The sequence below is a fragment of the Hippopotamus amphibius genome, chromosome 4 (genome assembly GCF_030028045.1).
Source record: "Hippopotamus amphibius kiboko isolate mHipAmp2 chromosome 4, mHipAmp2.hap2, whole genome shotgun sequence".
In the NCBI taxonomy this organism is placed as follows: domain Eukaryota; kingdom Metazoa; phylum Chordata; class Mammalia; order Artiodactyla; family Hippopotamidae; genus Hippopotamus; species Hippopotamus amphibius.
This window is the reverse complement of record NC_080189.1, coordinates 36,859,959-36,878,661: the sequence shown is the minus strand read 5'-3', so window position 1 is coordinate 36,878,661 and position 18,703 is coordinate 36,859,959. Positions and strand designations below refer to the sequence as shown.

At 33.9% G+C, this 18,703-nt stretch overlaps 1 protein-coding gene across 1 annotated transcript in view; it reads right to left on the bottom strand.

Moving 5' to 3' along the window:
* Positions 1 to 232: 232 nt before the first annotated feature.
* PPP1R3A (protein phosphatase 1 regulatory subunit 3A) overlaps positions 233 to 18,703 on the bottom strand; it is a 38,271-nt gene continuing 19,800 nt past the window's right edge. Inside the window, exons 2-4 of the mRNA XM_057730211.1 lie at positions 8,245 to 8,303; positions 8,026 to 8,150; positions 233 to 6,114 (exon numbers count right to left, since the gene is read on the bottom strand). Coding sequence (XP_057586194.1) covers positions 3,736 to 6,114; positions 8,026 to 8,150; positions 8,245 to 8,303 — 2,563 coding nt within the window. The 3' untranslated portion in view covers positions 233 to 3,735. The remainder of the gene's footprint in view (positions 6,115 to 8,025; positions 8,151 to 8,244; positions 8,304 to 18,703) is intronic.

Sequence of the window (18,703 nt, the reverse complement as noted above, 5' to 3'; positions counted from 1 at the left end):
GAATTTGTCCTTTAATTTACACATAGTACATGTTTCATATTTGACAAATGAACGTAGTATATATGTATCTAACAAATATAAAAATGACACAAAGTAAAAATGCTGAACTTTTTAAAGAGTTGTTTGTTTAATAAGGTTTTAACACACTATAATAATGACATTTCTTGTAAAACATGTTCAAAGCTAGACTGAAAATCTAGTGAAAATTTGATTAGCTATTTAAAGAGGTTTGGGTAAAATTATGGAAACATATTTTATTAATGACAATCTATTTTTAAAAGATGAAAAGTAACATGTTGTTATGAGTTTTATTCTGAATTATTTCTGGAAATAGGAAAAAATTTAAGCAAATTAATCAAATAAATAAAGTAACTTTTTTAGCTGTCCTCTTCATGTGGGAGTACAGCTGTGGAGGTGCTGGCAGAGCACGGCCTGTCATATTCCTTTCATACCTTGCTGCAGAATGAGTTGATCCTGTTCCTCAGTTCCACAGAATTGGCTAAGACAAGACTTAATTAACAAACCACAATCTTTATTGCATAGTTCACTTTCTGTATTCACTCAGTGAAATTTTAAAAGGTCAGAGATCATGATATCAGAAATCAGTAGAGAAACTGGCTCTGGGGATGACAGCTCTCCTGCCTGCATCTTTACTAGTTCTCCTGCTAATTTTTTGTTTTGCTCTGTTTGCAAAAATTTATAAGCAAAAACTGAGGCTAATAAAGAAGACAACAGGTCTGGTGATATAAAATAATATTCATGACTGAAAAAAATTATTAAGAAAGTATCATGAATGCTACTTGGGAAAAATACTTATTTCCCCAAATTTGGTCTGCATATTTTTAAGTTTTCCATTTAACCAGAAGACTGGTTTAAGGTGACAAAAGACGATCCTATTTCTCTCACAAGATATATATATATATATATTCTTTGAAAAATTCACTATCAAAATATTGGAACTCAACAGGGAAACGCAATTGCGTTAAGCCAACATTCTTGAATGTTGAGTGGTGAATGTCATCTCACTGACTCATTTACTCTTACTTTGAAAAATCTGTTGAGCTATTAGTGGCTTATACAGATGTGATTTTTTAAGATAATTGATTTTACTACCTACACTTGCTTGACTCGCCAATTAATGTTTCTAATAGTCAGAAGCCCAGCAAGATAAAAGGTGGCAGTTATTACATCACATTTCTTACCCACTAAGAAGAAGCAGATGTACAATACACTTCTTTTTGTTTATTCTCATGCCACACCCTCTTTTGGCCCTTAACCAACACTTGAGGGCACACAATGAAGGCAGCTATGCTTATAAAGGTGACCCTTGTCATGAGGATTCACAGTCAAATCTTTATTAACCAGGGCCTGCCAGTTCTTCCTGAGATCCACTTTTCTTGTTCAACATAGTAATGTGACCAAAACGGGTTGCAAAAATCTACCTCTCCACCTGGCAATAGTTTCATAGTTCTTATGATTTATTTCTAATTCTTCATAAGTAATGTTTGGAAAGTCAGTTAAATCACCAATTATTTCTTCTTTGCCTGCAGAGAAGTACACAATGGAGTATTTTAAATCCTTTGAAATACTTTGAAATTTCTATTATCATATTACAAAAATGCATAAGAAGGTTTAGTAAGTTAATGTTACCAAAAGTCAAATAAAACAGATAAAAGAAGTTACATTATTTTATGTATAAGGGAATAATTACAGTTCAGGCACCTGTGTTCATAAAGTAATATAGTGTTCTTTGCATTAATAAGATATGGCATATTGACTGAAACTCTTAAAGGTAGAATGCAAAAAACTAAACCATTAGGAACTGAAGAAATGCTAACCTTAACTTCATTGTAATCTAGACATGTCAACAAAATTATCAAGATAGCAATTTTAAAGATAATATTCTAGGTACAGCCTACGTATCCCACTTGTATTTAATGAAAATATGCTCTCTCAAACAATCAAATATTTGCCCTAAGTTCTACTTCAGGATGTTTGTATTCATTCAACTAAAAAGTTAAAGTCAAGCATTCAATTTCAATGGGACTTGAGACAAGCATGCAATTAGGGGATTTGGAAATAGTTGTGTACCTAATGAAAATTAAGGAAATCATTTACTACCACATGAAAGTCAGTTCAAATGCTTCATTCTCATGTTGTCTTCCCATACATGCATTTTTCTTAGGAGTGTGGGGTGATATATGCAAGTTAGTCATTAAATTTACCTTTACAGGTTAATAAGCAGATTACTTTTTCTCTCTGAAGATGAATGTTACATTCTCTGTGAAAGAAATTCCTGTTAAAAAGAAGTCACGCACATGGGTTCCCTGAATGTGAGTCTCTCCCATATTTCTGGCCAAGTCAAAAGCATCAAAATGCATATTGAGGCCTCCTCCCTGAGGACTAGTTGTAGAGCACCTCTTTTGAGATGCTCTACCATAGAACAGAGAACAGGGTTTCACATATATTAGTCATCCAATAAATAGTTGTTGAAATCGATTGTATAAGAATATTTCTTTCCCCCTATGTGGCTAAAATGATTAGCTCCATTATTTCACATACTTAGCCATAGATAGTAACAGCAGCCAAAGTCATTGCTATACTGGATATTAATTTCTCTCTCAGTAGATCTTCATATCTACCTATTTTTCTCCTTAAAAATTTGAGTTATCATTTAACAACCTGATAACTATATAACAAATATCACCAATTAGTTGTTTGTTCTCTAAATGCACCTTGGGGAATACTTTATTGTTTTATAATGAGAAAAGATTAAAAAAATTGTTTGAAGATAAAAAATACTACCAAGTAGAATAGTTTGGAAATCTTTTTTTAATTATTGTTATCATTTAAAACTTTATGTTTTATAGGTACAAATTCATCCTTAAGCAATGCTTGTGGAACTTTTAATTTAGATTTGCAACTCTGAATAATAGTTGAGGTCAGAATTGTTCAGCCGTGTCATATAGTCTCCCTTTAAAAGAGAAAAATATTGCTTAAAGACAGGCCATCCCCCAAATTGTGTATAACTGAAAGACCATCTCTTGATTGTTTCAGTCTTTGTCAAATTTGGTTTACAAATGCCCTGACTTTGTAGGTATGCAGGAGATAAAATATGTATGTGTATTAAATGTTATTGAAGCAAACAATGTGTTTCTGCAACTTAAATCTACGCATTTCAGTATGCATGGGTGTTTTTCTTAAAAATACGAAATCAAAGTTGAAAGATTTGATTTATCAAAATATGCTGATAAATGATACAGTGGTAAATGTGAATTTCATGGTCAGTATTCAAAGACCAAAAAAAAAAGTCCTCTGCCATTGTCCATGTTTTATCTATTTTTAAAAACCGTAGAGGGAAAACTACGCTCAGGGAAAAAAAAAATGAAGCTTTACTGCAAAAGAAATGAATGCAAGAAATGGCACTTTAAGTAGTGAAGAGACATGAAGCATTGAAACTTCATAGCCTGCTAAGGAGCAACAGCTGTCCCTAATTTCAACTTGACGTGCTTCAGATCTCATATTCATATAGGTATTTAATGATCCAAACATAATGGTCCTATATAGAATAATTACTTATATGAAGGAGCAAACTTCATACGCATTCCTTTTTAAATGATCCTTCAAGAGAAAAACTGCACTGGCTCTTTGAACAATGAATAGTCTCTTTCACCAATCCAAATGTTGGGGGCTAAATAGCTTATCTTTTAAGAGAGAAGAATAATAGCACTGAGGTTACTTCTTTTTGACAGACTCTTTTTGTCTTCCCCCTTCCCAGGATAGCCAGTACAAAGAAAAAAGGTAGAATGCCAAGCCGGTCATTAAGTCATACTGATAGATGGTTACAAGAAATATCAGAAACAAAAGGAAATAAGGTATTTTAGAATTGGTGTATTTCGAAAGCAGAGATTCACTTTGAGCTTGACTTTCCTGGGCAGGGAGACTATCAGAAGCAGGGCTCCCAGATTCCTTGTCACCTGAAGAGCACAGTGATTGTCCAGAGTTTATTAATCCTTCATTTTCATGCCTTGCCTCTTCCACGTTCTCAAAAACTTCACTGATTAAAATCGTTGGCCCTAGAGATTTCTCCACACCGCATTCTCCTTGTTGGACAATCTGGCCTATACATCTTTTCCTCCTACTACCTGATGTCACTATTCCTGAACCTGTGGAAACTTCTTCAGGTGTAGACACAGGATGAGGGTGCCTCTCAGCACCCTGGATTTCACTTGTTGGATTACAATTATATTCTGATTTAGAAGAAACAGATTGGAGAGTCATGGTAGTAATTACACTCTGTGCGGCAGTGGCCTGTTCATGAGATGGCACTGAAATTTTAGTATGGCGATTGGAAATGTGAGAGCCATTCTGAGAGGCTCTATTAGTGTCTGAGTTTAAAGCAGAATGAATGATGGCATCTACACTCGTTTTCTTTGCTAATTCGTGGACCTGCTCGTGATCTCTTTTTTCTGCTAATATTTTTTTGTCTGTTGGTAACATTCCCAAATGTACATCTAGTTTTGATGCTGCTTTTTGATTGTCTGTAATGACCTGTGAGGAGTCTTCTTCAGATGTTGTATTTCTAGTGCCACATTTCTTCCTGTCATGTGTCTTCCCAGGATTGTATATAGATATGGTTTCTTCCTTCTCCAATTCACCTACATGTACATTACAAATACCTAAACGTGATTCTTTTTCAAAATCATTGTCATAGATTACATCTACTGTATCTCGTTGACAAAGGGTATCATGTGAATCATCATTTCTCCCTTCATGTGGATCAAAGGCTGTTTCCTTTACCTCGATGGGCCTGTCACTTCGTGCTGTCTCTTGAGGTAGCTTAGCAATTATTGCTTTTTCTCTAGCAGACATGCTTTCTAGGGTACTTTCTGATGTTGTCTTAATTATATAAGCTGTACCTGCTTCTGCTTTCTCAGTAACACCATGATCAGCTAGAGAAGACAGTTCACAGCTCGCTGTTTCTTGGCAGGTAAACAATTCTTCTGTAGGATTAGCTTTCAGACTCCTTGTATTATCTCTTTTTTCCCACATGTCTTCACAATCTGCTTGTTCTTTGGTCTGCCCTGTTATATTTGTCCTCCGCTCTCTTTCTCTTCCCTGACTTTCCAGAACATTCCAAGTTTGTTTATGCTGTGTGTTCTTATTCTGATCTTCAGGCTTAATCCAAGCTGATTTTTCTTCTTCGACTTGCGAAAGATATTCATTCCTCAAAACATTTCCAGTTCTTGGTGAACAAGCTTGACCAGGTATCCCTCCTAAAGTAGTGCCTTCAGTAGTCAAAAGATCACAGTCTGAGCTTGTTAACACAGCTTCCTCCCCACTTAGATTTGTCCTTGGTGAATGAAACGAATCTGCTGTGATTGACTGGCCACGAATTGTGGTATCTTTACTCCGCAGAGCAGTTAGGTCTCTGTTACTGGCTCCCATCCCTCCCACACTTATTTCAGAGTGGCTCAGCTTCCTTTCTTGTTCTTGTAAGGTTGATTGAAAATTTTTGCTTTGTTTTTCATCAACACCTAAATGTATTCTTTGCTCTTCCTCCTTTTTCTTACCATCGCCATAATCTTTCTTGGAAGATCCTTGTTTTGTCGATTCTTCTGAATGGAAATCCGAATGGAAATCACTTCTTAAACATTCCCAATCTTTTACTTTAATTTTTTTAGTTTCCCCTTCAAGTTTTTTATTAAAGTTGTCTGCCATTAGTTGGTCTGCAGAGGGACAAGATCCTTGTACTCTTCCTCTCCCTTGGGCTGGATTAGCATTATCATCTAGTACTTCTTTGCTGCCAATACGTAATTGCACTAATTCATCACCACTAGTATCTCCCAATGATGGCTTGATTTCTCCCATATCTGAAGTAATTTCCTCTGAAGGTTGATAACTACACTCATTTCCTGAGGAATACTTTTCATTGCGGTAAAAATCTCCCTTTAAGGATCTTCCTGCTGATGAACTTGAAGACAAAGGCCTTTTAAATAAGTCAGTGTATACTTCATGGGTTTTCTTCTTCTCTAACCCCTCAGCTATATTTGGAAAATTGACTGTATTCTTTTCATCTCTGGAAACAGGACTTCTTATTAAACGTTGATTTATCTTAAGGGATAAAAACAACAAAAAGTAATGATCAAACGATCTTAACTATACCAAGCAAATTAGATAGGTTTCATTAACTTGGCTAGTAATTATCTGGTAGATTTCTTTGATTCATTTCATTTGTGGATTTTGCACAATTTCTGAAGGCCGGATGTTTTGGGGGGATCCTTGTAGGCTGTGACTTGGGAATGAGATTAATAAGAAAAGGGGCCAAAGTTAATCACTCTCCTTCCCAGCTTCCAAATATCACATTGTATTATTCAACTATTCTTGCTTGTCATTGCACTTTCTCCTCACTTAGGATATACACATTGATAGCTCCATGCTAATCAATTAGAGAGCAGCTTCCTGGATGCCCCTTGCTGCATTTACACTTGCTGTAGGTGCCCCTATTACAGTTTCTCTTATTAATATGTTTTCTGCAAAGCCTCTGCAAACTATTAATAGCAAAACGTCACTCAAAGAAAAGTGAGGGAGTTAATGTCTCTGCAAATTCTGTTTTAATGACCCTCTGCCAACTGGTACTCAAATGTATTTGAGCTCTTCAGTGATGCCAACTGTCAGGATTTAACAGTGAGATGCCTGTGTTTTTTTTTTCCTCCTCATAACTGACATTTGCATGATCTCAATAATTATATGCAAATCTTACGTTTTCCCCTTCTTCTCACATAAGGCTCATGTTACTTGTCAACTGCACAGCTGTCTTGTAAGCCAATGCCTGTGGGTTCCACAGATTTGGTTGTATTTCCATCTATTATAGAGCTTCATTGTTTTATGCATTAATGTCAGCATGGAGCAAATTAGCATCTAAATTACAGCTCCCTGTTCATTTATTGGACATACAATTTCAGCAACTTCTAAACAAACTTTTATATTTGAGCCTGCTCATTGTAATGAGGTGTATTGGTGAAGTATGTGATTTTTCAGGGCCCTTTCATTATATTCTGTGGTTTGAAGAAAATGGCGATGTTAACTTTCAGCTGGTGAGAATTCTCACAATGGGTGACAACTTTGTAGTTTCTTAAAGTTGGAGCAAAGTAAATTGCATACTTTAGTGATGCAGCTTCCATATCGCTATAGAAAGGGTGGAATGTGTGGGAAAGAGATGAGCTCTATTTCTTTTCTGTTTCAGCACTGACACTTGAAGAGGCAAATGTCATTTTAATCTTAGATGATTATGAATCCATGTATCCTAATAATATGAGCTCCAACCAAATACAGTAAAGGATAAATTGCATTATGTGACTCATTTACTCTTATTACTGCCTTTGTGATAAAAATGCTACTAAACCATCCCCCTAAAAATCCCAAATAGATTGAATGTTCACCAAGTGTGAAATTTATGATAACAAATATAGTACTAAATTGTACAGTTCTGAATTTGTTTCCTGTTTAAAAAATATGGCACAGGCTATTTTATCCTCATTTGGTAATTTAATACTTTCCAATGATATAGAGCTTAGATATTCCCACAAAGATGGAAGTAAGTAAAAAAAAAATGCTGCTAAATGCAAGAATCAGAGTTGGAGAGTTGGCCAGAACCCTAACAATCATCTAGTCCAGCCCTCTCATTTTACAGATGAGTTTATGATAAGTGTACACTTGTCACAAAGATTAGAAATGCACATCAGGATAGTGCTACCTCTTCTGTAATTCCTACAAACTATTACTCAGAGCCGCTGGTAAAGAGATAAGAAATGAATGTCATTAACTTACCACTGCAGAGACCAGAAGCAACATACTGAAATCAAAGTGCCTTGTTGATCAAACTAGAGATGCAAGGACAGAATAGGCTGCGCTTTCACATTTGCAAATTATATTAGTTGAAGCTATTGAAAGGCAGGCATTGCAGCATCTTTGAAGCATAAGTGGATTCATCTTCTTTAATACCGTGGCAACCAGAACACTTACCATCAACTCTAAGTCTTTTTCCTTATGGTCATCATGTTCCCTGTTTACATCTTTTATATTTTGATTACTGGTTTCCAAGTCTTCCTTGTCCTCATGAGAACAAACAATTGTTGGGATAAAGGTATCTGAAAAGTTAAGATAATTGTACCTATGTAAGATTGTTATAATTGTAGGCTTTAACAAAAGAAATATATTGTTTGAAAATTAAAGAAATATTACCTGTAATCTTTGAATTCTCAAAGTTATTCTCATCTGATGTTACTGATGATTCTTCCTTACTGTTAAATTTAAAACAAAATGTTATACTTTTTTCTGGGACTATATTTCTAACTCTTTTTATAGAGGAGGAAATTCAAACCAATTACAAGCCAAACAAATATTATATAACCTTCACATTTTCTTGCATTACTTTGTATATTTTTAAATTAAATCAATCTCTTAGAATGATGCAATAATATATATTAGTTGTAGAAAAATGTAAAAATTATTTACACAATGCCATGATTCTAAATAAAATTATTTTACTCATATTAAAACATATAACCAAAGGGAAAATATATGTAAATGTGGATTATTCCATCATTCATGCATTTAATCTTTGCAAGTGAGAACATTTTTCTCTTGTTTTAAGTGATGAAGTTTTATGAACTGACATTCCATTTGTGGTCATTGAAATTACTTTCTAACAGTCCAGTTATTAATTTTTTTGTGTTTCATTTTACTCAGAATTCTTCCAGTTGAACTGACACATTATTAACTCTCTTTCTCTCCATAAAAGGAAGAAAAAAACAAACAGAAAATGAAAGGCATCTAATTTATACCCAGTTTAAAGACTTCATGTGTGTATTGCCAAAGGCTGATTTTACAACCAAGACTTTAGATCATTTATATGGAAGCATATATTGTCTTTCTTTAAAATAATTCAGGTTACATTCACTTTTCTCTCATATTCTGCATACTTACTGAGAAAGATAAATACTTTTTCTTTCAAATGTAATCTGTTTGTAGGTGTATTTGTGGAAATATAAGAATTTAGCTTTGTCCATGACACTAAGTGAGAAAAGAGTTAGTGAAAAACTCATTTTGTGTATATTTATGTCACAAGTCAGTCTATCAGAAATGATTGGCCCAGTATCCACATTTTATTGGACTGTCTCAGCTGAATTATCCGCTGCTAACTTTTCGCAATGACTTTTTCTGCAATAAAAAATCCAGAGGGTTCACAATGGCTGATAAATTTGTGTAATAGAGCCTACCTTTCATTGCATAGACAGTGTTGATCCAAATCCCTGGAAAGCTAATCTTGTCTCAATAAATCACAAGAAAATTGCAAATTCTTCCACCTTGACCATGTAAGAAGTAATTCAGGTTTGTATACATTTATGATGTTTAATTTAATTTAATTTTTTAAATTTTTTTATAAGAAATGATTTTTAATTAATTAATTAATTAATTTATTTATTTATTTTTATTGGCTGTGTTGAGTCTCTCCTTTTTGCTGTTCTTGGGCTTTCTTTAGTTGCAGTAAGTGGGGGCTACTCTTCGTTGTGGTGCGTGGGCTCCTCATTGCCATGGCTTCTTCTGTTGCGGAGCATGGGCTCTAGGCTCGTGGGCTTCAGTAGTTGCAGCACATGGGCTCAATAGTTGTGGCTCACGGGCTCTAAAGCACAGGCTCAATAGTTGTGGTGCCCAGGCTTAGTTGCTCCACAGCATGTGGGATCTTCCTGGAGCAAGGCTCGAACCTGTGTCCCCTGCACTGGCAGGCAGATTCTTAACCACTGTGCCACCTAGGAAGCCCAATGTTTAATTTTAGATTTACCAAAACTATTTGGTAACTTGCAGTGGGCCCAGAAATGAAAATAATGTTTTTACATAAATATAATTTCATTAGAAAAATATTGTATTTCCATAAGTGATACTGCTTTAATCTGTAAATCTATATTGTTTAATGAGGCCTGTAATTATCCAAAGATTCATTTTTGTGGAATTCAACTGCAAACTGACACATTTTTCTTTCTCTATGTACAGAAAATCTATGTACTCTTAAAAATATATAAACCATTAAACAGCATTTAATTTTTCCTTCGTTATCCTTAGTCTTATAATGATGCTTCAAATCTCATTTGTAGAGGGAAAAATTGTAACCATTTAAAGCTTTTTGTTCTTGCTAAATAAAATGCTGTTAATCATTTTTCTTATTAAATTCTCTAAAATGCTTTAATTTTTTAAATGGTTGCATCAAAAGGAAAGGAACCTGCTTTTAACTCACTTTGGGGACAAATAATTAGGTATCAAACTGTGTATTATTATATTGACATTTACAAAAACATGTAAATACATAAATATAGGATGGAAATCTTAGATTCAGGTAAATACAAGAAAGAAAACCTGAAATAGATAAAATTTAAATATTATATCAAACATCTATTAAAAAACTAATGGAAAATGTGTCAGACTCCTACAGGGAAAAGAATAAAATTGTATCCATAAATATCAAAGACCTAGAAATTATTGAGAGATATACCATGTTCATAGATAGGAAGAAGATTATGAAGATATTATCTCCAAACTCGATCTACAGATTCAATTTTAATCGAAATTTTCAAAACAGTTTTTCACAAAATTTGAAAATATGATTCTAAAGAGAAGAATAAAGGACTAAAAATAGCTGGACTGCTTCTGAGACATAGTAGGGTAGAGGAAGCTGCTCTAACTAGTTTCAATAGTTCTTATGAGGATATAGTTATTAAGATAGTTGTAATGGTACAGAGACAGGCACGTATTGAGAGCTTAGTAAGAGATCCACACTTATCTAGAACTTTGGTATATGACAAATATAGCATGTCAGACAGCAGGGAAATAAGGGACTTTTAGGGAAAATGGCTACTCTCATGGGAAAAAGATGAAATTAGCACAACATATATTCAATAATCAATTCCAGATAGATTAAGATCTTAAATGTAAAAAGCCTTGAAGTTCTTAGTAGAATATGTGAATATCTTTCAGACCTCAGAGTAGAAAATGTTTTCTTAGGTAAGAAAAAAAAAACAGTGACTATAAAAAAAAGATTGTCAATTTAGCTCCATTAAAATTTAAACCTTGTTCATTGAAAGAAATTTTTATACCAGAAAAACATAAACTGGGAGAAAATGTTTATGTTATACAAAATCAACACAAAATAAATATCAAGAATATATAAATAGCTTCTACAAATCTGTAAGAAAGCACAGACATTTCAATAGAATCAGGGGAGGGGGCAGATATTTTGCAGAAGAGAAAATGCATATAGCTAATAAGCATATAAAGGACAGTCAGCATTATTAGAAAACAGAGAAATGCAAATCAAAACTACAAGGGGATGCTATTTTACACTTGTTTAATTGGTAAAAATTGCTATCAACTGCATAAAATTTAACCAGTCCAAATGCATATAAACAGAAGAGTAGATACAAAACTTTGCATACCAATAAAGGAATATTATATAGCACTCAAAATTAATAAACTGCAGAGACATACAACAATATTGATAAGTCTTAGCAATGTAATATTAAATGAACAGTGATAAAACATTACATCGGAGGAGGTTCTTTTTTTGAGCTGAAAGCTGCTAAAATAATTTAAATATATTTATTGAGGAATACACAGAATATAATAAAAAGTTATGTAAATAAGAAAGCTTGATTTTCAAGATTATGGTTACATCAGGTGGGGCGAGTCAGAGGAAAGGAATGAAGAAAAAAAATGGTGAGAAGTCAATTGTTTTGAGTGGTAGTTTTGCAAGTGCTTATTATATTATTTAAAATATCTAAATCATCAAATTCTAGATTCAGATAATTTATTAAGACAAATGGGTTGCTCTCTGGCCTAAAGTACAGGATGTCTATAGGTAAAATCCCACTCCAAAATCCAAAGTATCTGCTATATGACCAATTACCTTTAAAGGGTTTAATTGAAACAACTTTAGAAAATTTGAGAAAAGAGGCAAAGAACTTGATGGTTGATGATAATAGGATCCAGAACTACATACAGTTGTGGTATAAATAAAATACATTAGTGAATATTTCTTGTCTCTCCTTTATATCCCCTGAGTCCTTTTAGAGCAGGGGAGTTTCTTACTGATCTGTATCCCCCGTAGCTAACACAGTGCCTGACATATAATAGCAGCATAATATATGCTGCTGAATAAATGCACAGTATCTTTTTTACTCTTCCCTTCTGTCCACCTCCTGTCAACAATATCATAACATTATTTTTTTCTCCTTCCTCATTAAAATTTAGTTTTAGAAAAGATTCTAATAAATTAAAGCATGCATATTTCTATGTGTCTCATAATGTTTAAAGTATCTCCCCCTCCCGAGTCAATAACTATGCTTTTAATTATGGATTTAAATAAATAAAATTTTAAAATCTTCTAATATAAATTTAGAAATTAAAAAGTCAGAAAGCTATGTAGTTTGTGGAGGGATAGTTCATTTCTAGGATACCTTAAATCATATAATATAGTCACTAGTATTATTTAATCATAATAGGGGTCATTCATTGTTCTAATAGATATTTTGAACACCCACTCTATGCCATAAGTTCTAGCAAACACTGGGAAATCAAAGATGAATAATGTATATATAGCCTGTTACTTCAAGGAAGCTATAATGTAATGGTGGAAATAGACACATTAACAGGCAATTATTATGATGTGATAAATATTATAATAAATAATGGGGTATGATATTTTCCAGAGAAAAAAAGAACAGAAGTGTGGAGAGCACTCAGTTGGAGGAATCAGGGAATTTTTCACAAACGAAGTAACATTCTAATTAGGTCTCAGGGAAAGTATGAGTTCCTCAATTAGAGAAAAATGGTAAGGTCATCCCAGGCAGAAGAATAAGAAGTGGTCAAAGAATTAAAGGTAAGAAAGAACAAAAAGAAGACAACCACCCGGGAACAGTGAAATGTTCAGAGGGTATGGATTGTGTTTTGGGGAGAGAATGCCAAGGAATAGAACTGGGGTTAGTTTGAGCCGGGTTTAAAGGGCTTAGCATGCCAGGAAAAGTGGGACTGAATTCTTTATGTACTTCCCCCCTCCCCAGATCTTTATTGAAGTATAATTGCTTTACACTGTTGTGCTAGTTTTTTTATGTACTTTTAAACCAGTGCTTGGGTTGGGTGGGGAGGGGAGTGAAGGAGTTAAATTGGAGAGAGACATGGTCAGATATACGTTTAGGAACCAATCTCTGGAAGTACATTTAAGGATCTGTCTTAGGAGAGCCTGGATGGGATAAGCCATAGTGAAGCAGGAAGACAAGTCATGAGGCTCCTGCAATATTTCAGGCACAAATGATGACTGTTAAAGGTAATGGCAATGAGTAAAGAGAAGAGGAATCAAATTTAAGTTAAACTTTCGATGTAGCATCAGTGTGATTTGTTGATCGATTCCCTGAATGTAGATTTTAAAAATGCCTTCTTTCTGCCTGACCTTGGTTGTGTGCATGAGATTTAGAAATCAAGTATTGCCCTTTGTAAGACCTAAGCAAGGTAGAGATAAGCCTGGTGGTTAACTGGGGTTCCTGCACTATAAGTTGGTAAGGTCTTGAATTAGTTCTGATGTCTTGCGGGTTGGGTAATCTGCTCAGGTACCTATGTAGATATCTTTCAGCCTTCCTCTCTAATCTCTGGTACGTGTGCCTGGACAGTGCCTCAACAGGTTATGCCTAGGTTCCTAGCTTTTATTTTAGTCAATTCATAGTGAAAAAAAGCAGAAAGACCTGGATTCAAAGCTCAACCTTTCCTGTTATTTACCAATTACTAAGTTACTTAGTAGCCATGCGACTGCCAACAAAATACTTAACCTCCCTACGTCTCATTTTTCTCCAAAATATTGCCTAGTCCTTACACAGGGCAATTATTTACCTAATTCTCAATATGTGGAAGTATTTAATAAATGTATCATTGCTATCACTACTGTTATTATCATTATTATTAGTGACATGTAAATACCACACCCATCCTTAGTTCTACACTGCCACAGTACCCGATTCCTGTGCTTCTCCTTTTACTTGGAATTATCTATATTTTTTAAAAATTTACTCCATTCTCTCTTATCTTTAATTCACAAGTTACTTTTTTTCCACGTTACTTTCAAGAGTAAAATTGGCAGCCCAAGATAATATACTTGCTTAGTCTTTTTTAAATATACTCTTATTATCAGAGGACCACCTTCCAAAGAAAGATCACTGGATCATCAGTGAAAGTAACTTTTTATTTAAAAGCATCCTCTCCAAATACAGTGTGTATGGGAATGCTAATTTACACTTTCTGCTATTACCCAACTGATTCATTCAGTGTCAGAATTTAGTCACTCTGTTAACATTCCTGCAGTTTCTAGGTATGTGGCACTTATACTTTTGGAGTTATGGTTAATTTAACACTGTCAAAATGCAGTAGTTTTAGTATAAGTAATAATATCATTTTTCCTGAGTTTCTGTACTGCTATTGTGCTAAAAGCCCGTATGTCTCTTAGAATATGAGGGAAGCCAGTTCCACACAATCTAAGTCTGATGTGATGCAATTATCCAAACAGTCAGGGTAAATGTCAGGATTAGGTTGTAGGTAGCATAAGTGTAACTCTGTTCCAAGAGGAATCAAAAAGTTGGCATAAAAAAAGGATCATTTCCAAAATGAGTCATGAATGTTGCATTCTGCTTGAAAGTACTCAGCACTGTCTAAAGAAAACCAGCTTGGAATTCTTAGGCATCACCTCTCTGACAAACAGCTAAAAAGTCAATATTGAACTCCTCAAGAAGTATACAAGTCTGCTCTCTTTATCCAAAGCTAGTGCTCTCATTTAATTTCCCCTACCCTTCTTCCCTAAATGAATGGAGAGGTTTTTAAGTTAGAAATAATATGTACCTCACTTGAGATGTTTTAAAAGACACTTAAGAAGAATATATTAGGATTGGCATTTCTAAGTGGATACTTATAGAAATACTGAAAAGATTTTCCTGGAATAAATAATTACATATAGTATACTGTTTATTTTCATAATTTTATGGTGATATTTCTCTAAAAATTGACTTTCTAGTATTCTGACATTTTAGAGCCATGAACTGGAGTAGGGAAGAAAGTAGAAACTTGTACTTGATGGGAGGTAAAGTTCATAATACATTAAGCAACTACTAGGGCTTAGTATCTATTCCTTTGGTGTTACAATACCAAAGTTTTCTTTCAATCAGGAATAAAACCAAAAACAGAAGAGAAATATTTGATCAAAAGAGAGACAATTAGAGCAATAAATGCCTAATTGTGAACAGAAGTGTCTAAGGAATAAAATTTAAAGGCATAATGTAAGAAGGAATTTAGGATGAAAAGAGGAATTAAAATTCAGTTCCTTGATGATAATGCCATAAAGGAAAACAAAATGATGACACTTCTGCATTAATAACAGGGATTGAAAGAAGCAAGAAATAATCTCAAAGGAAAAACATAAAAATTTTTAAATGGCTTTGTATTTCCTTTAGATGCTGAATCTGGAGTCATAAATAATATGGCAAAGAACATGTTTTTTGTGGGCATCACATTCCTTATCTTCAAAGTGGAAGCTCTGGATTAGATTAGGGATATCAAATACGATACTCGCATGCTAGCCTCCCTCTCTATCATCCATGGCAAGCACTGATAACAGATCAAGGGATTTCCTAGATGAGACCAGATTGAGCCCGGTGACCCTTCTCTACACAGCCAGGCAACCACTACCCTTCAACCCCTTTATTGCTCAGAATGGAAACAATTTGCTTTTCTCAGTTTTGACATTAAATAACATGCCTTCCTGTTTTAGGAGTTCTATATTTATATAACTAATAGTATTCCATAAATATAATTTTGAAATATAATTTGGAAATTTCCTAAATTTGTTTTCAAAAGATATATAAATGTTGTAGGATCAATAAAAATAACTATTAACATTGCAATACAAAGATAAATTCTCAATTAAATCTTATGGTCAGCATTTCAAATATAATACCTACAGAAATCCTATCCACACAATTTGTGAGCTAGTCTTGTATTATTTATAATGCAGATTATACAATGATTTATTCCCACATTATTTTTTTACTATGTCCAGGTAAGATTTTTCAAATAGTGGAACATTACCAATATATACAAATGATTGGGATAAACAAATATATTGGATAATACATATGATATAAGCTAATTTATTACTTTTAAAATGTAAGCATAAACCATGGCAAACTACAAGCCCCTTGAGTAAACTCTAGTGAACTGCTCAAGTATTCAAGTAACTAGGAACATACCACCACATTAGTGACCAGATGGTTTTATTGAGTCACTTTCCTGTTTTCCATAAACCTAAATTGCTATGTTCCTAAAAATCTTCTCTATTTCTTTTACTAAATTAGAACATTGCCTATTGCTTCAGTGCTTGCTCTTGAAAACATACTGAAAACGATGGTACCATGCCTTCCCGATGCAGGAAATTTCAATAGCAGGAAGAAGCAACTAAAAAACATAACCTTGTTGAAGGATTCTTTGGTAAGTTTCTTTTCCAAAGTAGCTTCATTTTCTAACTCTTTGTCTTCTACCAAAGATTGCTATTTTCAAATCTGCTTTGTCATGTCAAAGCAGTGGGTGCTATTTTTTTCTTGCTCACCTCACCCCACAGAAATCAGGGAGAAAAAAATATTTGGATTTAATTCTGTGACTGAATCTGGGCAACATGTCCAATTTTGTAGAGATGGGATCTCCTTAGAGTGTCTTCTAAAGAAGTATAAAATCGTGAGAGTCTAGGGCGTAAGTAAGCCGAATCTTGGAGGTTCACATGTGAACAACAACAACAAAAAATTGTAGGTTGCTTTGGGAGAGATGTAATTACAAGCAGAATCCATGAATTTTAAGTGGAAGAAGACTTATAGGTAAACCTGGCCCAAGGGACTTCTCTGCCACAATCTGCCAATTATATTCTAACTAGAGAGAAATGTAAATGTTTTTAAGTGGTGGATACTGGAAAACACTAAAGAATATACATCAGAGAGATATCAGAAAAAATTCTTAACTTTATTGGTCTAAAGTCCTTATTTTACCTGAGATCTTAATGGAAATAATTGTTATCCGTGGAGCTTGTGGGTGACACAAAAATTAGTCATTGTTGCGCTGAGACTCTTATTACTTCACAATTCTGACATTCTGATTCTCCACAATTCCGCTACAAAGTGATTTCTAAGAACTGGATACTGCATCCATCATTCAAAAATTATCAGAGTATTGTTAAAATCTATTTTTTCCTAGGGATACTAATTCTCAGGCATTATTTTCTTCATAATGATACTGATTTGTCTGCGGTTGTATAAAAAGTCATTATCACAGAGTCAGGACCATGAGCCAACTAATTCCAACTAAGGAAATCCTGATTAAACATGTTTTCTCTGTAGAAATCTACATATAAGTATCACCTAAGATATTTGGTCTGTTAAATATTGAGCTTTGACATCCAAGCTCTACAGAATTTGTGTTACATATTGTTTTGAAAACTGTTTTAAGAAAAGGTAATTTAAAATGTAAATTGATATTCCCAGTGCATGTGTGGAAAGGGTGTGTTTGGAAGGGCTAGGAGCGGGAAGGAAAACAAAGGAGCATGAGACATCCCGACTGTGAAATCAAATCGTTCGGAAGTGACACCTCTCAGAAAGATCTTTTGCCCAGCTGAGGGTGGCAGCCACTCCCCTGAGCATCTGTGCCCTCTATTGTTTCCCAAGACAGTGAAGTTTACATTTGGTTGTTCGTTTTTTGTTTTTTGGGTTTTTTTCTTTAATTGGAGAACAAAGTGCCAAACTTCTCCAAGTCTTTCCCCAGCTTTTCTACCATTCCTGTCTCTTGACATAGAATTTCAAGCACGTATCAATACTTTTCCCTTTATCTGGAGAGTAAATCAGGTGAAATGATGTATAACTCAATCAAAATACTGGTAGAGCAATTCTTCAGTATTTCGTATAGGAGAGCGTAGGTTTTATGTTTGTAAAAAAATCACCAGGAATCTTAAATATAATAATTAGGGCCAACAAAAGTCAGGGCATGCCAAATCAAGTTAGAAATGTTGAAGTACTGCTTTCCTGTGATTGCTTTTAATTAAATGTTAAATTTAAAAGTTATGAAATCATTTTTTTAAATCCTAGGACCTTTTATTTATTGCTGTGCAATTAATATATGTCTTGTATTTTCTCTAAATTTAAAATTATTTTATATTTTTAAATTTTGTATATCAGCTAACTGCTTTTTAGTTTTAAGTGTTTAGTAATCTCTATGATATGAAATCCATTGGAATTCATTTCCATTTTCAAGAAATTCACTTTCACAAACATTTTTCAACTAGCTATTCTACTTATGCTAATCACAGCATAAATTGATATATCAGGGAAAAGAGAAATATGGTAAATTGGGTTGGATGGTTTGTGTTAAAATCCAAATAAGAACCCTATTATCAAACTGGATTTGTATTTAACTGCATTTGAAAAGTTTTCTAGACAGACTCAGGAAGTCTTAAAGCATTATTTCTAAATTTAATGCTTTTGTGAACTTACGTCACACATTAAAATCATCTTAATGCACCTTTTTGTCAATTCTTCACAATAGTATCACAAAAGAAAAGGAGGAGAGGATACATTTAAAA